Source organism: Cnephaeus nilssonii (assembly GCF_951640355.1).
Source record: "Cnephaeus nilssonii genome assembly, chromosome: 5".
NCBI lineage: Eukaryota > Metazoa > Chordata > Mammalia > Chiroptera > Vespertilionidae > Cnephaeus > Cnephaeus nilssonii.
In genome coordinates, this window is record NC_137076.1 from 20,959,909 (window position 1) to 20,980,589 (window position 20,681).

General features: G+C 39.0%; 2 protein-coding genes across 2 annotated transcripts; one reads left to right on the forward strand and one right to left on the reverse strand.

Annotated features, from left to right (window-relative positions):
- Window positions 1-432: 432 nt before the first annotated feature.
- LOC307099283 (olfactory receptor 7A10-like) lies at window positions 433-1,401 on the reverse strand (the record flags this gene model as incomplete). Its single annotated transcript, XM_079770631.1, has 1 exon — window positions 433-1,401. One exon carries the CDS (start codon window positions 1,399-1,401, stop codon window positions 433-435), a length of 969 nt encoding a protein of 322 aa, XP_079626757.1.
- Window positions 1,402-16,386: 14,985 nt separating this feature from the next.
- LOC307100503 (olfactory receptor-like protein OLF4) lies at window positions 16,387-17,403 on the forward strand (the record flags this gene model as incomplete). The annotated part of the gene is made up of 1 exon (XM_079772972.1): window positions 16,387-17,403. One exon carries the CDS (start codon window positions 16,387-16,389, stop codon window positions 17,401-17,403), a length of 1,017 nt encoding a protein of 338 aa, XP_079629098.1.
- Window positions 17,404-20,681: the final 3,278 nt, after the last annotated feature.

Below are 20,681 nucleotides of genomic sequence, written 5' to 3' on the forward strand. Positions count from 1 at the left end.
TAGGTTATAATTGTGTATTTCTTTGACACATGATCTGCATATTGTATTGGGTGCCCAATACCCACAGTCAAATCATCTTCTGTCATCATGAATTTGGTCCCCTTTCTCCTTTAGTAATCGCCTACCCATTTCCCTCTTGAAACCACCACAACGTTGTTTGTGTCTAAAGAAATCCCTGTTGCCCATTAAATAAATCGGAATTTCTAAGTATTTCTGAGTAAGGTTGGAAAACTGTAAAGGTAAGAATAAGGACATAGGGAAAAACTGTTTATATAACAGAGCAGAAAGCTTAATAAAGTGGTTACTTAAATTGTATAGAGAAGTTGCAACAAACAAACGGAAATTCCAGGAAATAAATAAAAAATCAAGTTCTACAACCACATGCTAACTAAAGAATAACAATTTAAGGCTCCAAGACATTGATACTTGCAATCATGGGCACTTCCTCATCCTTAGGACAACGGGACCTTTTATGCCTGTCATCCCAACAAATCGTTTCAGGGCCCCTTTTATGTCTTTGTTCCTGAGACTGTAGATGAAGGGGTTCAGCATGGGTGTGACCACAGTGTACATCACTGAGGCTGCTGCAGTTGAGCGTGAGCTGTGGGTAGCAGCAGAGCTGAGATACACTCCTAGGCTTGTACCATAAAATAAGGAGACAACTGAGAGGTGAGACGCACACGTAGAAAACGCTTTGTATTTTCCCTGAGCTGTTGGGATTCTTCTAATAGAGTCCACTATCTTAGAGTAAGAGTAAATTATACAAACAAAGGGACCACCACCCAGAAGCCCAATCCCAAAATAGACCACCATGTTATTAAGAAAGGTGTCAGAACAGGCAAGTTGGACCATCTGATTGAGTTCACAGAAAAAGTGAGGAACTTCCAAGCATGTACAGAAGGTTAGTCGCAACACCAGTAAACTTTGTAACATGGAATACAGGGCACTCATGATCCAGGACACCAGCACCAGCAGTCCACAGACCCGGGGGTTCATGATGACTGTGTAATACAGGGGGTGACAGATGGCCACATACCTGTCATAAGCCATCACAGTCAGAAGCAAGTCGTCCAACACTGCAAAGAGTACGATAAAATACATCTGGGTGATGCAGCCTTCATAGGTGATGACTCTGCTCTGTGTATGGATGTTCCACAGCATCTTTGGGATGGTGGTGGAGGTGAAACAGATGTCTACCAAGGACAGGTTGGAGAGGAAGAAGTACATGGGAGTGTGGAGGTGGGAGTCAGAGCTGACGGCCAGGATGATGAGCAGGTTTCCGAACACAGTGATCAGGTACATGGAGAGGAAAAGCCCAAATATTATGGGCTGCAGTTCTGGTTCTTCTGAAAATCCGAGGAGAATAAATTCTGAAATTGTGGTACCATTTCCTTGTACCATGTGGTAGAGGTGATGACTAAGAATGAAAAAAATGATATAATTAATTTTCACACAAAACAGCCTTAGTAACAGTTGAAATGCTGCTATTTATATTTTGTCATCAATAATCAATATAGCCCTAGCCAGTTTGGCTCAGTGGTGATCTCTCAGTGGATGGAGCCTGCAGACCAAAGGGTTCCAGGATCCATTCCTGTCAAGGGCATGTACCTTGGTTGCAGGCTCGCTCCTCCCTACCCAGGCCCTGGTTGGGGCGCAGGCAGGAGGCAATTATTCAATGCATTTCTCTCACATAGATATTTCTCTCTGTCTTCCGCTCTCTCTTCCACTCTCCCTAAAAAACAAAGGAAAAATATCCTTGGGTGAGGATTAACAGAGAAACAAAACAAAAAAGAATCAATATCCTTTTTTTTTTTAATGGATCTGGTCATCATAATGGATCTCTCCTGACATCTCCGATTAGGAGTTTTTGTCCCACTTAGACCTTTTCCCCAGGAGAAAAAATTAGGTGTAAAAAGAATGAATGAGGGTACTATTTTTTTTGTGTGTTGTTCTTTTTTACAGGGAGTTCAGGAAGCCCAGCAAACAAGGTGACATTTGAACGAAGACCTCAAGGAAGACAGAGAGAAAGACACAAAGATATCTGAGGGAAGTGTGTGCCCTGTTGGTTAAAGATCCAAGCAAAGACCCTGAGAATGACACCGTCTCAGATACTTAAGGCTCCAAAAGGAGCCAGTGCCTGGAGGAGAGTGAGCAAGAGGGATGAGAGAAGAGGTCAGAGAAAGTTGAGGAATGAGATGGCCTCTTTGCTCTTGCTCAAACTTTAAGACACAGGGAAGCCCTTCATTACCTGTTGTTTCCTTCAATGTATCTATTTTGTTTCCCAAAAAATCCTTTCAGTTGAAACGACCCCTCATATCCACTCATTGCCTCAGATTTTGGCACCTTTATTTTATGGGTCACATTTAGAGTGTATGGGCTCAGGTACTCCTGCCCTTCAACTGTTCAGGCCCCACAAAATACACAAGCACAAAACAACCAACATACACACACAACTGACCCTCAGAGTACACTCTGACCTAGAGCCTTGTTCTTACAAGGCCCTACTTACTCCAGCCACAATAATTAGGAAAGAACTGATCCAAGGAAGGTGTCAACGTCAGATTATCTTTACCCTGAAGAATGTGAAAATAGTATCAAATTCAGTTGGTAAATATCCCATGAACACGTAAGCATGGGTTCTGTATTCAGATGACCATTTGGAGTCCTTTATATAACAAAACATAAAATGCACTTCAAAACAGAGAGAGGAAAGATATAGACATGTATGAGAAAAAGATATATACTGTATCTAAAATGCTCAGGTGGTTCCTGAGAGTTTGTGATGAGGAGCTAGCTACTTTGGTTCTGGCAGCATTCAAATTCCAATTATTATATCCCCATGATGCCCAGAATAGCTGATAAAGCAGCAAAAAACAATGAATTCTCAGAAAAAAATAAAAGGAATTATGTCTTATAATGTTAAGATGCCTTAATGATTTAACATCCCATTAGAAAAATGAGCCAAGGGAATAAACACACGATTTACAACAGAAATGTGCAACACATAACAATAGCAGTAGATATTTAATGATGAAATGATGAAAGATTTTCTAGATGATATTAAATGCAAAACTGTGGGAATCAGAAAACTCGTTTTAAATCTCAGATCTGCCATATATTAGTGGTTTGTCCATGGAGAGCCAACTAAACCACTCTAAATTTTCACATACTCACTCAAATAATGAAATAGCCTTTGTCTGGAAGTTTGACAGATTTAGTTAATATATAATTAAAAGCTTAGCATAGTTCCTTCCTGTTAATAAATAAGTGCTTATTACTGGTCATGAGCTGAGCCTAATTTTTTCTTCAGCCCCTCGATTGTTTCTGTTGCTTCTCCACCTCTAGGTAAGAAAATAATTATAAATCTCATTAGCATACTCTTTTTGCATATTAAATACAATTCTCATGTGAATACCAGCATGAGAGAAAGTATTGTAAATTGTATGTTTCAACAATGTTTTTCTCAGGAAGTGTTGCAAAGTAGTATTTACTTCCTGTGGTCTGAGTATTTCTAATAAAAGCAGAGCATGCTAAAATACATTACAACTTAAACAATGAAAAATAATGCCTTGACTTCACTGGACAGACCTTCAAACTTAAGTCTCTATTTTACAGCTCCTCTTAATTGCAAAACTCAGATATGTTCCAATTTTACTGGAACCACTTTGTACCTCCCATTCCTATTAGTTCTCACCCAATTGAATTTTAACAATGATCCTTGTATTTCTGAATCCAAAAGACACTTCTTTTTTTAGCATATTAAATAAATTCATTATAAATCAATGAGTCTACCTAGCAAACAAACATGACAATTTTTGGGCTTGATTCTAGATTGCTTTGCCTCTCTGGTGACCTCAGGTAAAAGTTCCCCATTTCCAATATCACTGAACATTTTGTGAAGTACCTAATGGGCCTTCTGACTCACCTGGGGTGGGGTTCCTGAGAAGGAGGTCTCTGTGTGCAATTCTGAATTCTGGATGGTTGATGGTGGAGACTGAAGCTCTGTTCCCAGACAGAACAACACGAAGGAGGGAAGCATCAGTTCCTGCGCCAGGCATAGGAATCCAAAAGCAACAACCATGTCCTGTCCAGCTCAAGAACGGCCACCCTGAGGGACTGCAGTAGAGGAGATATATACAGCTCCCCATGTCTGCTCATTAGGCACCGTTTCCATTGTTACTCCTCTGAGCACTTTACTTCCCTGTGAGACACTGGTCTGGACACAGAGGAAATTATTCCTGCTATTTCTCCTCCCAAGAGGCCGAATTAGAAGTCAGGTGAATCCAGTTTTGATTACTCCTTCTCTGTAAACTCACCTGCCTTCCAGAGTTTTAATAGCCTTACATCTTATCTCAATCTTGGGTAAGGTGACCAGACGTCCCGCTTTTGGCGGGACAGTCCCGATTTTTAACAATTTGTCCCGCGTCCTGCGGCGTTTTAAAAAAGTCCCGATTTTTGGAAAGAATGCACGACAAGCTAGGGAACGGCGGGAGAACGGGAAGGGAATATACGGTTTTCGGCGGCCATGTGGCTATTTAGCCAGGATATGAGTTTTATATTATTTTTGTTAATTTTATAATGTTAAACTTTAATAATAACAAATAATTGTTGAGAACTGATTATCGAGAACTGCTTATCAAAGTTCGCATTGTTGATCAGTTGTTAGAATTCGACCACCATTGTTTGGACTTAATGAACAATGGCATTTTTTGGGATTGGCAGCAATGAAAACATTTTGTAACTGTCTCTCAGACGATACACATCGTACTGCGTGCTAGTAAGCTAGTTAAACAAGTGATGTCATTACAAATCAGCTATTCAGATAATTTAGGTAAGTAATTTATTTATTTATTTCACAAATACATAAATTTTCTTGAATTTAGCAGACAGTACTCGTATTATTTATATTTTATAGTGGCGGCAAAAAGTCTAGCGCTGGCCTTGAAAGTGACACTTACGACTTACGACTTATTTTTAAAGTGACACTTACGACTTATTTTTCCTCTGAATTTCCCCTGGCAAATTCAGAGGAAAAATAATACAAGTTAGTATTGTTATTATTTAGAAAGAAATATAGGATTAAAATTAAAATAATTTTTAAAATATAGTTACTTTATAACAATCAAATTAATTTAATTTATAAACTAATAATAAAATATGTTCATGTAATTATGTACCTACTTACTGTGTTTTTAAGCAATATGTATATAATAATCCTACCTAATAAAATAGTAATATGCAAATTGACCGCACCTTTGTCACGCCCACCAGCCAAAGCCATGCCCACCAGCCAATCAGGGTGAATATGCAAATTACCCAACAAAGATGGCGGTTAATTTGCATACACTGAGGGAGGGAGAAGTGAAGACTGAAGACAACTTAGAAGGAAGAGGGAGGAAAAGCAGAAAGCAAGGTGGCTGCCAGAGGGAAAGCCCGGGAGGGGCGGGGAGGGGCGGGGCGGGCGGGTGCAGGCGAGGCGGTAGAATTCACCAATGAAGCCACCTGGCCCTGGACTTTTGTTTTTGGAAGTTTGGGGATTACTGTTTGAATTTCCTTAGTAGTGATCAGTCTATTTGGCCAATTCTTCATGATTCAAAATAGGAAGGTGGTATTCTAAGAATTCGTCCATTTCTTCTTTGTTATAGAATTTGGTGGCATGCACCCCTTAATTGTATTCTTGTACAGTCCTTTGTATTTATGTGGTGTTCATTGTAACTTCTCTTTCATTTCTGATTTTACTTATTTGAGTTTTCTCCTAAGTGTCTAGCCAGATGTTTTTTAAAATTTTGTTCAACTTTTCAAAGAGCCAGGTTTTTGTTTCATTAATTTTCATATAGTCTTTTTTTCTCTATTTTATTCATTTATGTTCATATTTTTATTTTTCCCTTCCCTTTATGGACTTTGGGTTTCCTTTGTTCTTCTTTTTCTAGTTTGTAAAGATGCAACAGTAGATTATTTATATAGTATTTTTCTTGTTTTTTAAGATAGGCCTGTAAAACTATAAACTCTCCTTTTGCTGCATCCCAAAAATGTTGGTATCTCATGTTTTCATTTTCGTTTGTCTCTATTTACCTTTTGATCTCTTATTTCTTCTTTGAACTAGTAGCTGTTTAACAGCATGTTGTTTAATCTCCACTTACATGTGATTTTTCCAGATTTCTTCTTGTAGTTAATTTCTAGTTTTATACCAATGTGGTTAGAAAATATGCTTGGCATGATTTCAATCTTTTAAAATTTATTGAGGCTAATTTTGTGTTCCAACATATGGTCTATCCTTGAGAATGTTCTGTGTGCACATGAGAAGAATGTGTGTTCTGTCATTTTGGGTTGGAAAGTTCTATAAATATCAATTAAGTTTATTGCCTTAATGTGACATTTAAGGCCCATATTTCCTTATTGACATCCTGTATAAATGATCTATCCATTGCCATGAGTAAGGTATTCAAGTCCCCTACTATAATTGTATTTTTGTCAGTTTCTCCATCCAGGTCTATTAGTAATTGCTTTATATAATTTGGAGCTCTCAGGTTGGGTGCATATATCTATATATATAAAAGCCTAAGTGACCATTATGATCAGTCACTATGACATGCACTGACCACGAGGGGGCAGATGCTCAATGCAGAAGCTGCCCCCTGGTGGTCAGTGTACTCCCATAGCCAACCTACCACAGCCAGCCAACCTCCTGTGTTCCTTCCCTCCGGCCTGCTGGCCCCAATTGGCACCATTTGGGACTGGGTGAGATGGCCCGATCAGCCCCAATCACCGGCCAGACCTAGGGACCCCACCCATACACAAATTCGTGCACTGGGCCTCTAAGTATATTAATAAGTGTTATAGTCTTCTTGATGACTACTCCTCTTCATTATAAAATGTCCACCTTTGTTTCTTATTATCTTTTTTATTTTGAAATCTCTTTTATCTAAGTACTGCTACACCCACTTTTATCTGGATGCCATTACTTGGAGTATTATGTTCCAACTCTTTTCTTTGTGCCAATGTTTGTCTTTGCAGCTGAAATGAGTCTCCTGAAGGCAACATATAATAGGGTCTTGTTTTTCTGTTCATGCTTTTTGATTGGTGAGTTCAGTCCATTTAAATTTAGTGTGATTATTGATATGTGAGTACTTATTATACCCATTTAATCTTTTGTTTTCTGGTTGCTCTGTGTCTACATTGTTTCTTTCCCCTTGTGATTCTGTCTGCTACTTTATTTGGATGGTTATATATGATTTATTTTTCTATTTCCTTTTGCATGTGTGTGTCATTTCCCAGTTCCAGATTTTTGTTTTGTTGGTACTATAGTTTTGTGTAAAATGTCTCATTCATACAATATTCTTTTCTTCTGGTTGCCTTTTATCTTTATCTACCCTTTTATAATTTTGTTGTCACAGATTATCTCTTTTTATGTTGTGCATTCATTTGCAAATTGCAGCCATTATCTTTACGACCATTTTTTCCCTTTATCCTTTATGTTATAATTGTTACTATCCCATTCTGAAGTAAAGTTTCAATTTTCTTCTGTCTTACTCAAAGGTTTGTCTATGTTTGTCTTTTTCAGTAGAAGAGCTCCTTCAACATTTTTAGTAATGCAGGTCTTGTGGTGGTAAATTCTCAGCTTTGATTTCTAGAATAGCCTTTATTTCTCCTTCATACTTAAAGTTCAAATCTGTTGGATATAATACCCTTGGCTATGGTTCCTTTCAATATTTTGAATATACCCTCCCACTCTTTCCAGGCTTATAATGTATAAACTGAAAAATCTAATAATAATCTAATGGTGTTCCCTTTGTGCTTTGAAGTCTTTTTCCCCTGGTTGTCTTGAGAATCTTTGTCAGTAATTTTTGAATGTTTGAATAAAATGTGTCTTTGAGAAGGTCTTTTTCTGTTGATACAATTAGGTATTCTGTTAGCTTCCTTTATTCTAAAGTCCAGTTCATTCTATTTGCTTGGGAAGTACTCATCAATTATATCTGTGAGTAGAATCCCTGTTTCCTTTTCCCACCCTTCTACTTCTGATATAACCATTATATTTATGCTACTCTTTCTAATGAAGACAAATAATTTTCAGAGTGTTTTTCCATTTATTTTGTTTTATTAAATATAGTTGGATATAAAATATTATATTAGCTATAACAGTTTCAGGTGTACAGTATAGGGACTCTACATTTTTATAGTTCTCGCTCTTCTTCCTTCTTTTTTTGTTATTTTAAAACTAGAGGCCCAATGAACAAAATTCGTGCAAGAGTAGGCCTTCCTTTCCCCACTGCTGGCACCAGCTTCCCTCTGGCACCCGAGACCCAGGCTTCCCTCCAGCCACTGGCAGGCACCCAGGACCTGGGCTTCCCTCGGTCTAATTAGTATATTATGCTTTTATTATTATAGATGTTTACTATATATATATATATATATATATATATATATATATATATATATCTTTTTGGTTTTTTTATTTCAAGAAAAAATTATTTTAAATATAATGATGTTGCAATAAACATTAATATTTCAAGAAAAACAATCTTAAATATAATAATGTTACATGCAATAAACATTAATATTTCAAGAAAAAAAAGATTTTAAGTATAATAATATTACCAAAACTGTACTAACATAGTATGATAGCACAAAAGTTGTAGGAAGGATTAAAACTCTGCAAATAACAGGATTACTTCTAATATATTTTAAAATATTTTGTTCATCAGTTTATGTTGTTCATTATATTCCACAAATGAGTGAGATATTTATCTTTCTCTGACTGGCTTATTTTGCTTAACATGATGCTCTCCAGCTCCATCCATGCTGTTGCAAATGGTAAGAGTTCCTTCTTTTTTACAACAGCATAATATTCTACACTGTAGCTGTACCACAGTTTTCTACTCCACTCATCTGCTGATGGGAACTTAGGCTGTTTCCATATCTTAGCTATTGTAAATTGTGCTGCTATGAACATATGGGTGCATATATCCTTTCTGATTGGTGTTTCTGATTTCTTGGGATATTTTCCTAGAAGATGGATTATTGGGTCAAAAAGGAGTTTCACTTTCAATTTTTGAGGAAACTCCATACTATTTTCCACAGTGGTTGCACCAATCTGTATTCCCACCAGTAGTGCAAGAGGGTTCCTTTTTCTCCGCATCCTCGCCAGCATTTGTCCTTTGTTTATTTGTTGATGATAGCCTTTCTGACAGGTGTGAGATGGTACCTCATTGTCGTTTGGATTTGCATCTCCCGGATGATTAGTGACTTTGAGCATGTTTTCATATATCTCTCTGCCTTCTTTATGTCCTCTTTTGAAAAGTATCTATTTAGGTCCCTTGCCCATTTCTTGATTGAATTATTTATCTTACTTTTGTTGTCTGAGTTCCCTGTAAATTTTGGAGATTAAACCCTTATCTGAAATATAATTGGCAAATATGTTCTCCCATGTAGTGGGCTTTCTTGTTGTTTTGTTGATGGTTCCTTAGCTGTGCAGAAGCTTTTTATTTTTATGTAGTCCCATTTGTTTATTTTCTCTTTAATTTGCATTGCTTTAAGAGCTGTATCGGTAAAGATATTGCTATGACATTTGTCTGATATTGTGCTGCCTATGGATTCTTCTAAGATTTTTATGGTTTCCCATCTTACGTTTAATCCTTTATCTATTTTGAGTTTATTTCTATGTATGGCTCTTCTTCCTTCTGAGTCATTTCTAGGTTTCCATCTTCGAGCTCACTAATTTTCTCTTCCGTCTGGCCTGCTCTATTTCCAGTGCTCTCTAATTCATTCCTCATCTAATTTATTGAGTGCTTCAGCTCCACAATTTCTATTTGGTCCATTTTTATATTTATAATATCTTTAGTAAAATATTCCTTCTGGTCATTGATTTTCTTTCTGAGCTCATTGAATTACCTTTCTGAATTCCTTTGTATCTTCTTGACTTCTTCATAACTGCAATAGTAAATTCTCTGTCATTTAAGTCACAGGCTGCCATAACTTTTAGATTGGTTTCTGGAAACTATTTATTTCTGTGCTTCTGTGTTACCTTGGTTGTTCACGGTATATGCTAGATTGTTTCTCTGCCTCCAAATTTGAGGTCATAAGCTCTTTTATTGTGTTTTGCTCTCAACAATCCAACAGATTGATTGGTGGGGCATTTTCTTTTGTTTTTCTATAAATAGTGTTGTAGTGCAAGTTTTTGTTTTCTTCTACCTGCACAATTAGGCCTCTGAAATTACAGTGGAACAGCATCAATTTGGTTGAGGCCAGTGGTGCTCACCCACTGGATGGTGGGTGTTTCCTCTGTGACTGGTTCATCTCAAGTCCAGGGCACCAGGACAGTGGCGGGGGTATATGGTGGGTAGTGAAGAACAAGTTTTACAAGTTCCCAGTGCTAACTCATTGTTACCAATGGTGGCCACAAGATTGCCAAATGATTCATTTACACATTGATGTTAGAGAAGTTATGGCCTAGAATGTTGTTTCTCAATCTTCCCACTATTAACATGTGTTCTAGATAATGTTTTACAGTGGGGATATTGAGTAGTATCCCTGGCTTTGAACCATTCGGTGGCAGTAACATTTTTCTGTTACCATTGTGTATTTGAAGGTATCTCCACTGCCTCTACTGAGCTCTTCCAAAATGGGTGGAAAAGGCAGTGGAAGTTCATAATTTTGTGACTCCACCCCCCTACCAGCAATGGCTGTTGGCCCTGCTATATTGTTTCAGGCATCTCAGTTTTCTCTACCTGGCCTTGTTGAGTTGGGTGGGGCTAGAGAGGCTAGTTTATGTTCTTGTGGCTCTTACCTTTCTGCCAGCATTGGCAGACAGCACCTCTGCACTTCCCAGGACCTCTCAGCTTTTTACAGGAGGTTCTGCCAAGATGGTGTGGCTACAGAAGCAAGTTCTGGATCTCTCAATACAGATCCACTCCCTGTCAACAATGGCTGTTGGCACCACTGTTATGTATAAAGCTTCCCATGCACATCTACTAGGGTCTGCCATTATGGGGAGGGGAGAAGGAAGATATTTTTCCAGGGGGAACTTCTGACCCTCTTATAATCCAAGATGCCACTCATGCTGCACTGAGGAAACCCTGAATGAAAGAGTATATATATATTTTAATACTTATAGCTGAGCTCTACAACATCACTTACTTTTAACATCAACTCCATAATGTAGACAAAATTCCCTGAGTTTGTAAATAAAGAATCAAAGGCCTAAAAGTTTTCTTTCTTGTCATGAGGGAAGACACTCCAGAGGCAAGTGTAAACTTGTGTGTGCAGAATCTGAACTACTGAGTCTAACACTTGACCCCTAATGTCTCACGTGATATGTGGAAGGGCTCTTGGTAAAAAGACCTGAAAATACCTACATCTCAGTCTAACACTGGCCCACAACATTGATACTCAAAGTGGTACACAGACCAGGACATGTAGCCTTAATATTAATAGTAAGTGAGAAATAATTACAAATACAGCACCTCTGGGTAAATGGATTAAAGAGAATAAACCGGGGCAGAGAAAAACTTATTGTACTTAGCAGATATCTTACAGAAAGTTTGCAACCTTGAGTACCTCATAGCTCAGATAACCACGAACCATCTGATGCTGGGAGGATCCAAGGACGGACCGGACCCTTACGTCAGCAGAGTGGCTCACAGCCAGCAAAAATGAATAAAAACCTATCTCTCCTTGCTCTCTTCACTGATACCTTTCTTGGTCTCAGTTCATCTGCACCCAGGTACCTAGAATTAAAATCTCTTTGATACATGATGGCCTCATATCATAGGTGCACAACCCTGGCCCACTCCAAACCTTTCACTCGGTCCACCATGTAGCTGCCAAATCAGAATCCACTATTGAACAAGATTGCCAAATGATTCATTTACACATTGATGTTAGAGAAGTTATGGCCTAGAATGTTGTTTCTCAATCTTCCCACTATTAACATGTGTTCTAGATAATTTTTTACAGTGGGGATGTTGAGTAGCATCCCTGGCTTTGAACCATTCGATGGCAGTAACATTTTTCCAGTTGTGATGACAAAAACTTTCTCCTGGCAATGCCAAATGTCCCTGCAGGCTAAACCACCCCTGGTTGAAAACCCCTGGCTAGAACATGAGACTAGAAAAAAAGTAATGGAGGGCCAATAATAGTTCATCCCTTACTCAGTTTATCATTTTGGCCAGATCACTCCACCTTTCTGAACATTTTTCAAATGTAGAATGAGGTTTGTAATAGCATGGGTTTCAACAAATGGAATTTTGTACAAATTAAATGAGATGATCTACATAAGACTCTAAGCTTGGTTCATAGTGCACAAAAACTTCTAAGTATATCATATTATTAACCAACATTTTGTAAATGAAGTCCTAAATGACAGCTCTTAAGCTCCAAAGCCAAAGGTTTTGTACCCATGGCTTTATAACAAAGGAACACTCTTCTATCCCTTGTTGAAGAGGGTAATAACAATTTCCTAGAGATATCAGTTGCTCCTAGCCACAAGTCATTACTTTGGAGGTCCACGAGTCCTAGTCTGGATAGGCTATTTAATCTTAGATGTAGAGAAAACATTAACCCAAGATTGAGATAAGATGCAAGGATATTAAAACTCCAGAAGGCAGCTGAGTTTACAGAGAAGGAGTAATCAAAACTGGATTCGCCTGACTTCTAATTCGGCCTCTTGGGAGGAGAAATAGCAGGAATAATTTGCTCTGTGTCCAGACCAGTGTCTCTCAGGGAAGTAAAGTGCTCAGAGGAGTAACAATGTGCTCAGAGGAGTAACAATGGAAACAGTGCCTAAAGAGCAGACATGGGGAGCTGTATATATCTCCTCTACTGCAGTCCCTCAGGGTGGCCGTTCTTGAGCTGGACAGGACATGGTTGTTGCTTTTGGATTCCTATGCCTGGCGCAGGAACTGATGCTTCCCTCCTTCGTGTTGTTCTGTCTGGGAACAGAGCTTCAGTCTCCACCATCAACCATCCAGAATTCAGATTTGCACACAGAGACCTCCTTCTCAGGAACCCCACCCCAGGTGAGTCAGAAGGCCCATTAGGTACTTCACAAAATGTTCAGTGATATTGGAAATGGGGAATTTTTACCTGAGGTCATCAGATGTCATGCCAGTCTATCCTCAAGCTAAAAATTTGTCACATATGTTTGCTAGGTAGACTCATTGATTCGTATTGAATTTAACATGTTAAAAAAAAGTGTCTTTTGAATTCAAATACATTGTTATAGTTAAGTGATGGCAAAGGAAATTCAATTGAATGAGAACTAATAGGGAATGGGGCTATAAAGGGGTTTCAGTAAAATTAGAACATATCTGAGTTTTGCAGTGAATAGGAGCTGTTAAATAGAGAATTAAGTTTGAAGGCCTGTGCAGTGAACTGAGGGAATTTCTTTCTGTTTTTAAGGTGGAATGTATTTGAGCATGCTCCATTTTTATTAGGAATACTCAGACCCAAGGGTATAAATATTACTTTGCAACACTTCTTGAGACATATAATTCACAATACTGTTTCACATGTTGGCTATTCATATGAAAATTTGTATTTAATATGCAAAAAAGAGTATGCTGATGAGCTTTATAATTATTCTATTACCTAGAATTAGGGAAGCAATAGAGACATTGGAGGGGTTGAAGAAAAAATTAGGCTTCAGCTCATGACAAGTAATAACCACTCATTTACTAACAGGAAGGAACTATGCTAAGCTTTTTATATATAGTAACTAACCCTGTCAACCATCTCCAGACAAAGGAAATTTCCACTATTTGAGTGAGTATGTTAAAATCTAGAATGATTCAGTTGGCTCTCCTCAGACAAACAGCTAATATATGGTAGATCTGAGATTCAAAAGCAGTTTTTTGATTCCAACAGTTTTGCATTTATTATCATTTAGAAAGTCTTTCATCATTTCATCATTAAATATCTACTGCTGTTGTTATGTGTTGTACATTTCTGTTGTAAATTGTGCATTTATTCCCTTGGCTCATTTTTCTAGTGGGATGTTAAATCAGTAAGGCATCTTCACATTGTAAGATGTCATTCCTTTCTCCTGAGAATTCATTGTTTTTTTGCTGCTTTATCAGCTATTCTGGGCATAATGGGGACATAGTAACTGGAATATGAATGCTGCCAGAACTGAGAAAGCATACTCCTCATCACAAACTCTCAAGAACCACCTGAGCACTTTTTTCTTAATCTTTATTGTTGAAAGTATTACTTAGGTCCTTCTTTTTCCCCCATTAACCTTTCCCCACCCCAGTCCTTCACCACCTCATTGCCTCTATCTACAGGTTATGCATATATGCATACAACTTCATTGGCTAATCTCTTCCCACCCACCTTCCCCTGTCTTCCCTCTGAGGTTCAACAGTCTGTTCATGCTTCTGTGACTCTGGGTCTATTTTTGATCATCAGTTTATTTGGTTCATTAGATTCCACATATGAGTGAGATCATGTGATATTTATCTTTCTCTGACTGGCTTAATTCACTCAGAATAATACTCTCCAAGTCCATCCAGCCTGTTGCAAATGGTAAGAGGTTTTTTTCTTTTTTATTGCCACGTAGTATTCCATTGTGTTATGTACCACAGTTTTTTTATCCACTCTTCTGCTGTTGGGCACTTAGGCTGTTTCCAAGTCTTAGCTATTGTAAATTGCATTGCTATGAACATAGGGGTCCATACATTCTTTCTGGTGAGTGTTTCAGGTTTCTTAGGATACATTCCTAGAAGTGGGATGACTGAGTCAAATGGGAGTTGCATTTTTAATTTTTTGAGGAAACTCCATACTATTTCCCACAGTGGCTGCACCAGACTGCATGCCCACCTGCAGTGTACTAGGTTTAAGCATTTGAGATATTTTTTCCTAACACATGTTTACATCTTTCCCCTCTGTGCATTTTAGGTGCTTTTGATGTTTTCTTAAATCAAGGACTATAAATAGTCATCTGAGTACAGAACCCATGTTTCATACATGTTCATGGGAGACTTACCAACTGAAATCGATACTATTTTCACATTCTTCAGGGTAAAAATAATCTGATGTTGACATCTTCCTTGGATCAGTTCTTTCCTAATTATTGTGGCTGGAGTAAGGAGAGCCTTGTAGTAACATGGCCCTAGCAGGTCAGAGTGCACTCTGAGGGTCCGTTGTGTGAGTGCGTGTGTGTGTGTGTGTGTGTGTGTTTGTGTGTGTGTGTGTGAGTGTGTCTGTGTGTTTGTGTGTGTGTGTGTGTGAGTGTGTGTGTGTGTTGGTTGGTTGGTTATTTTGTGCTTATGTATTTTGTGGGGTCTGAACAGTTGAAGAGCAGCAGTACCTGAGCCCATACACTCTAAATGTGACGCTTAAAATAAAGGTGCCAGAATGTGAGGAAACAAATGAAATTGAAAAGTCATTTCAACTGAAAGGATTTTTTTGGAAATAAAATGATACATTGACTGGAACAAAGTTTGAGCAACAGCAAAGAGGCCACCTCATTCCCCAAGTTTCTCTGACCTCTTCTCTCATCCCTCTTGCTCACTCCCCTCTAGGCACTGGCTCCTTTTGGAGCCTTAAATATCTGAGACGGTGTCATTCTCAGAGTCTTTGCTTGACTCTTTCACCAACAGGGCACACACTTCCCCCAGATATCTTTATGTCTTTCTCTCTGTCTTCCTTGAGGTCTTTATTCAAATGTCATCTTGTTTGCAGGGCTTTCTGAACTCCCAGTAAAAAAATAACACCCTCACCCACTCTTTCTTATAACTATTTTTTTCTTCACAGCACCTTTCTCAATCTGACATGACTTGTTTTATTGTATATATGCTTTCATCATCATTATATTCTGGGCTTTTGTTTCCCAGTATCCTATACCCTCTGCCTACTGATGGTCAGTACTCAACATATATTCCTAAAGTACAGCAAAGCAATTTTCATTAAAACGGTGCATTACATGACCTCCTGGTAAAAAGGTCTATGTGGGATAGAAAATCCTAATGAAAGAAGTCAGGGGAGATCCATAAAGATGACAAGATCCATTCAAAATACATATATTGATTCTTGTCCTGGCCAGTTTTTCCCAGTGGTTAAAGCATCAGCCCACTATAGGGTCTCAAGTTCAATTCCCAGTCAAGAGCACCCACCTTGGTTGCAGGCTCGATTCCTGGCCACATCAGGCTGTGTATGGAAGACATCATTGAATGTGTCTCTCTCACATCAATGTTTCTCTCTCTCTCCCCAACTTCCTCTCTTCCACTCTGTAAAACAATCAATGAGAAAAAAATATCCTCAGATGATTTTTCAAAAAGGTATAATAATTCGTGATGACAAAGTACATATGGTATTATTTCAACGGTTACTAACACTGTTTTGTGTAAAAATTAATCATATATTTTTGTTCCTAGTCATCAACTCCACCACATGGTACAAGGCAATGATACCTCAATTTCAGAATTTATTCTCCTGGGAGTTTCGGAGGAAGCAGAACTGCAGCCCCTCATATTTGGGCTCTTCCTCTCCATGTACCTGATCACTGTGTTGGGAAATCTGCTCATCATCCTGGCCGTCAGCTCAGACTCCCACCTTCACACACCCATGTACTTCTTCCTCTCCAACCTGTCCTTGGTAGACATCTGTGTCACCTCCACCACCGTCCCAAAGATGCTGGTGAACATCCTGACAAAGAGCAAAATCATAACCTATGAAGGCTGCATCATACAGATTTATTTTTTCGTACTCTTTGCAGTGTTGGACGAATTGCTCCTGACTGTGATGGCCTATGACCGGTTTGTGGCCATCTGCCACCCCCTGCACTACACAGTGATCATGAACCCCCGGTTCTGTGGACTGCTGGTTCTGGTGTCCTGGATCATGAGTGCCCTGTATGCCTTGTTACAAAGCTTAATGGTGTCAGGACTATCCTTCTGTGCAGACTTGGAAATCCCCCACTTTTTCTGTGAACTCAATCAGATGGTCCAACTTGCCTGCTCTGACACCTTTCTTAATAACATGGTGATGTATTTTGGAGTTGTGTTGCTGGGTTGTGGTCCTCTTGTTGGTATCCTTTACTCATACTCTAAGATAGTGTCCTCCATACGAGGAATCCCATCAGCTCAGGGGAAGTATAAAGCATTTTCTACCTGTGCCTCTCACCTCTCAGTTGTCTCCTTATTTTATTGTGCAAGCCTAGGTGTGTATCTCAGCTCTGCTGCTACCCAAAGCTCACATTCAAGTGCAACAGCCTCAGTGGTGTATGCCGTGGTCACACCCATGCTGAACCCTTTCATTTACAGTCTGAAGAACAAAGACATAAAGGAGGCTCTGAAAAGATTTGTTGGGATGACAGGCATAAAATGGCCAGTTGTCCTAGGGATGAGGAAGTGCCCATGGTTGCAGGGATCAAAGTTTTGGAGTCAGAAATTGCTATTCTTTCGTTAGCATGTGGTTGTAGAACTTGTTTTTTTATTTTCTTTCTGGAATTTCTATCTCTTATTTTCAACTTCTCTATACAATTTAAGTAAGCACTTTAAATATGTTTTTATTGATTTTAGAGGGAAAAGAAGGGCGAGGGATAGAGAGACAGGAAAAATTGATGAGAGAAATATCGATTGGCTGCCTCCTGCATGCTCCCTACTGTAGGTCGAGCCCACAACCCTGAACCAGGAATCAAACTGGTTGCAAGTTGGTTCATGGGTCGATGATCAACCACTGAGCCACATCAGCCGGGCATAAGTAACCACTTTATTCAGCTTTCTCCTCTGTTTATGAACTGTTTTCCCCTGTGTCTTTGTTCCTATTTTTACAGTTTTCCCAACCTTACTCAGAAATACTTAGAAATTCCAGTTTATTTCATGGGCAACAGAGATTTCTTTAGACACAGACAACAGCAGGATATTTACCAGAAGGAAGGAGGTAGGGGTACTAGAAGGTAAAGGGCGCCAAATATATGGTGACAAAGATGATTTGACTGTGGGTGGTGGATATACAATGCAATATACAGAACATGTATCATATAAATATACACTTAAAATCTGTATGGTCTTGTTAACCAATGTCACCCCAATAAATTTAGTTTAAAAAGTGAATAATTGGTACATCTACACAGTGGAATACTATGCTGCTATAAAAAGGAAGGAACTCCTATCATTTGCAACAGTATGGATGGACCTGGAGAGCATTATGCTAAGCAAAATAAGTCAGTCAGTGAAAGATGAATATCACATGATCTCTCATTTGTGGAATATTATGAACAACATAAACTGATAAACAAAAACAGATCCAGAGACAGAGAAGCATCAATCAGACCATCAAACCTCAGAGGGAATGTAGGAGAGGGTGGGCATAAGGGGGAGAGATCTACTAAAGGACTTGTATGCATGCATATAAGCATAAACAATGGACACAGACACCAGGGGGGTGAGGGCATGAGTGAGAGGTATGGGGGGGTAAAGGGGAGATCAGGACACATATGTAATATCTTAATCAATAAAGAAAAATTTTAAAAAGTGAATAATTTCTTCTCTGATTACATACATAGTTATATGTAATTTTATCTTATTTTATAGATTGACTAGAGGCCCAGTGCACGAAATTCTTGCACTGGGGGGCCAGGGGGGTCCCTCAGCCCGCCCTGCACCCTCTCCTATCCAGGACCCCTCGGGGATGTCCAAATGCTGGCTTAGGCCCAATCCCGCCCCTAACTGCCCTCCCTTGCCGGCCTGATTGTCCCTAACTGCCCTCCTCTGCCAGCCTGATCACCCCTAACTGCTCTCTCCTGCTGGCCTGATCACCCCTAACTACCTCTGCCTGGGCCCCTGCCACTGTGGCTTTGTCCAGAAGGATGTCCGGAAGACGTCTGGTCTAATTAGCATATTACCATTTTATTAGTATAAACTAGAGACCCAGGGCACAAAATTGGTGCACGGGTAGGGTCCATAGGCCTAGCGAGTGATCAGGAACAACCAGGTTCCTCGCCTCCCCACCTCCTCCTTCCCTTGCCACCCACATGCCACCAATACAGCTGGTCACACGCCATGTTCCTCGCCACCTCTTGGTGGTCAGAACACATCATAGCAAGTGATCAAACTTCCGGTCTCACAGTCGAACTCCTGAGGGGACACTTTGCATATTAGCCTTTTATATATAGAGATTAGCTGTAAGTGGCATTACTCATGTGGAAAAATCTTCACTTAGCTACTCAGATCATTTATATAATTTCATTCCAAGAAAATCTTTTTGTTGTTTCTGTTTTTCTGTGTTTTTTTTCTATTGTTATTATTATTACTCTTTTTTGTTTTTTTCATTTTCATCCTCCTTTGAGCTTTTTAAAAAATCTTTATTGTTGAGAGTTGTACAGATATCCCCCTTTTATTCCCCACTGCCCCCTCTAACCAGATCCTGCCCCACCCTAGGCTTCACCACTCTATTGTCTGTGTCAATAGGTAATGCATATATGCATATGAGATCTTTGGTTAATCTCTTCCCCCCTCTCACTCACCCCTTTCCTCTGAGATTCATTAGTCTGTTCCATGTTTCCATGCCTCTGGTTCTATTTTTTCACCAGTTTATTTGTTCATTAGATTTCTTATTCATTTATTTTCATTTATGATTCAATTGTTGATAAATATGTATTTATTGCCACATTTTATTGTTCATATTCTTCTTCTTCTCCTCTTCCTCCCCCCCCTCCTCCTCGTCCTCCTCCCTTCAACATTTCACATAATACTGATTTGGTGGTAATGAACTCCTTTAGTTTTTTCTTGTCTGTGAAGCTCTTTTTCTGACCTTCAGTTCTAAATGATAGCTTGGCTGGGTAGAACAATCTTGGTTGTAGATCATTGCTATTCATCATTGAATATTTCTTGCCACTCTCTTCTGGCCTGCAAAGTTTCTGTTGAGAAATCAGCTGACAGTAATAATGGCAGTTACTCCCTTGTGGGTAACTAACTGCTTTTCTCTTGCTATTTTTAAAATTCTCTCTTTGTCTTTAACCCTTTGCATTTGCATTATGATATGTCTTGGTGGGAGCCTCTGTGGGTTCCTTTTGTTTGGAACTCTGAGCTACCTGGGCTTGTAAGTCTACATCTTTCACCAGATAGGGGAATTTTTCTGTCATTACTTCTTCAAATTTGATTTCAATAACTTTTTTTATTTTAAGTGTTATGTGTTTTTTATTTAAATTCTTTATTGTTTAAAGTATTACATAAGTCTCCTTTTTCCCCCATTGACCTCTCCCTGATCGCTCCCACCCCCCATCACAAGTCCTCACACCCCTGCTGTCTGTATCCATTAGTTATGCTCATATACATGCATACAATTCATTTGATTAATCTCTTATCCCCACCTCCCCGCCTTCCCTCTTAGGTTGGACAATCTGTTCAATGTTTCTGGCTCTATTTTTGTTCATCAGTTTATGTTGTTCATTATACTCCACAAATGAGTGAGATCATGTGATATTTATCTTTCTCCAACTGGCTCATTTCACTTAGCACAATGCTTTCCAGTTCTATCCATGCTGTTGCAAATGGTAAGAGTTCCTTCTTTTTTACAGCAGCTTACTATTCCATTGTATAGATGTACCACAGTTTTTTAAGCTACCCCTCTGATGATGGGCACTTAGGCTGTTTCCAAATCTTAGCTATTATAAATTGTGCTGCTGTGAACATAGGGGTGCATATATCCTTTCTGAATGGTGTTTCTGATTTCTTGGGATATAT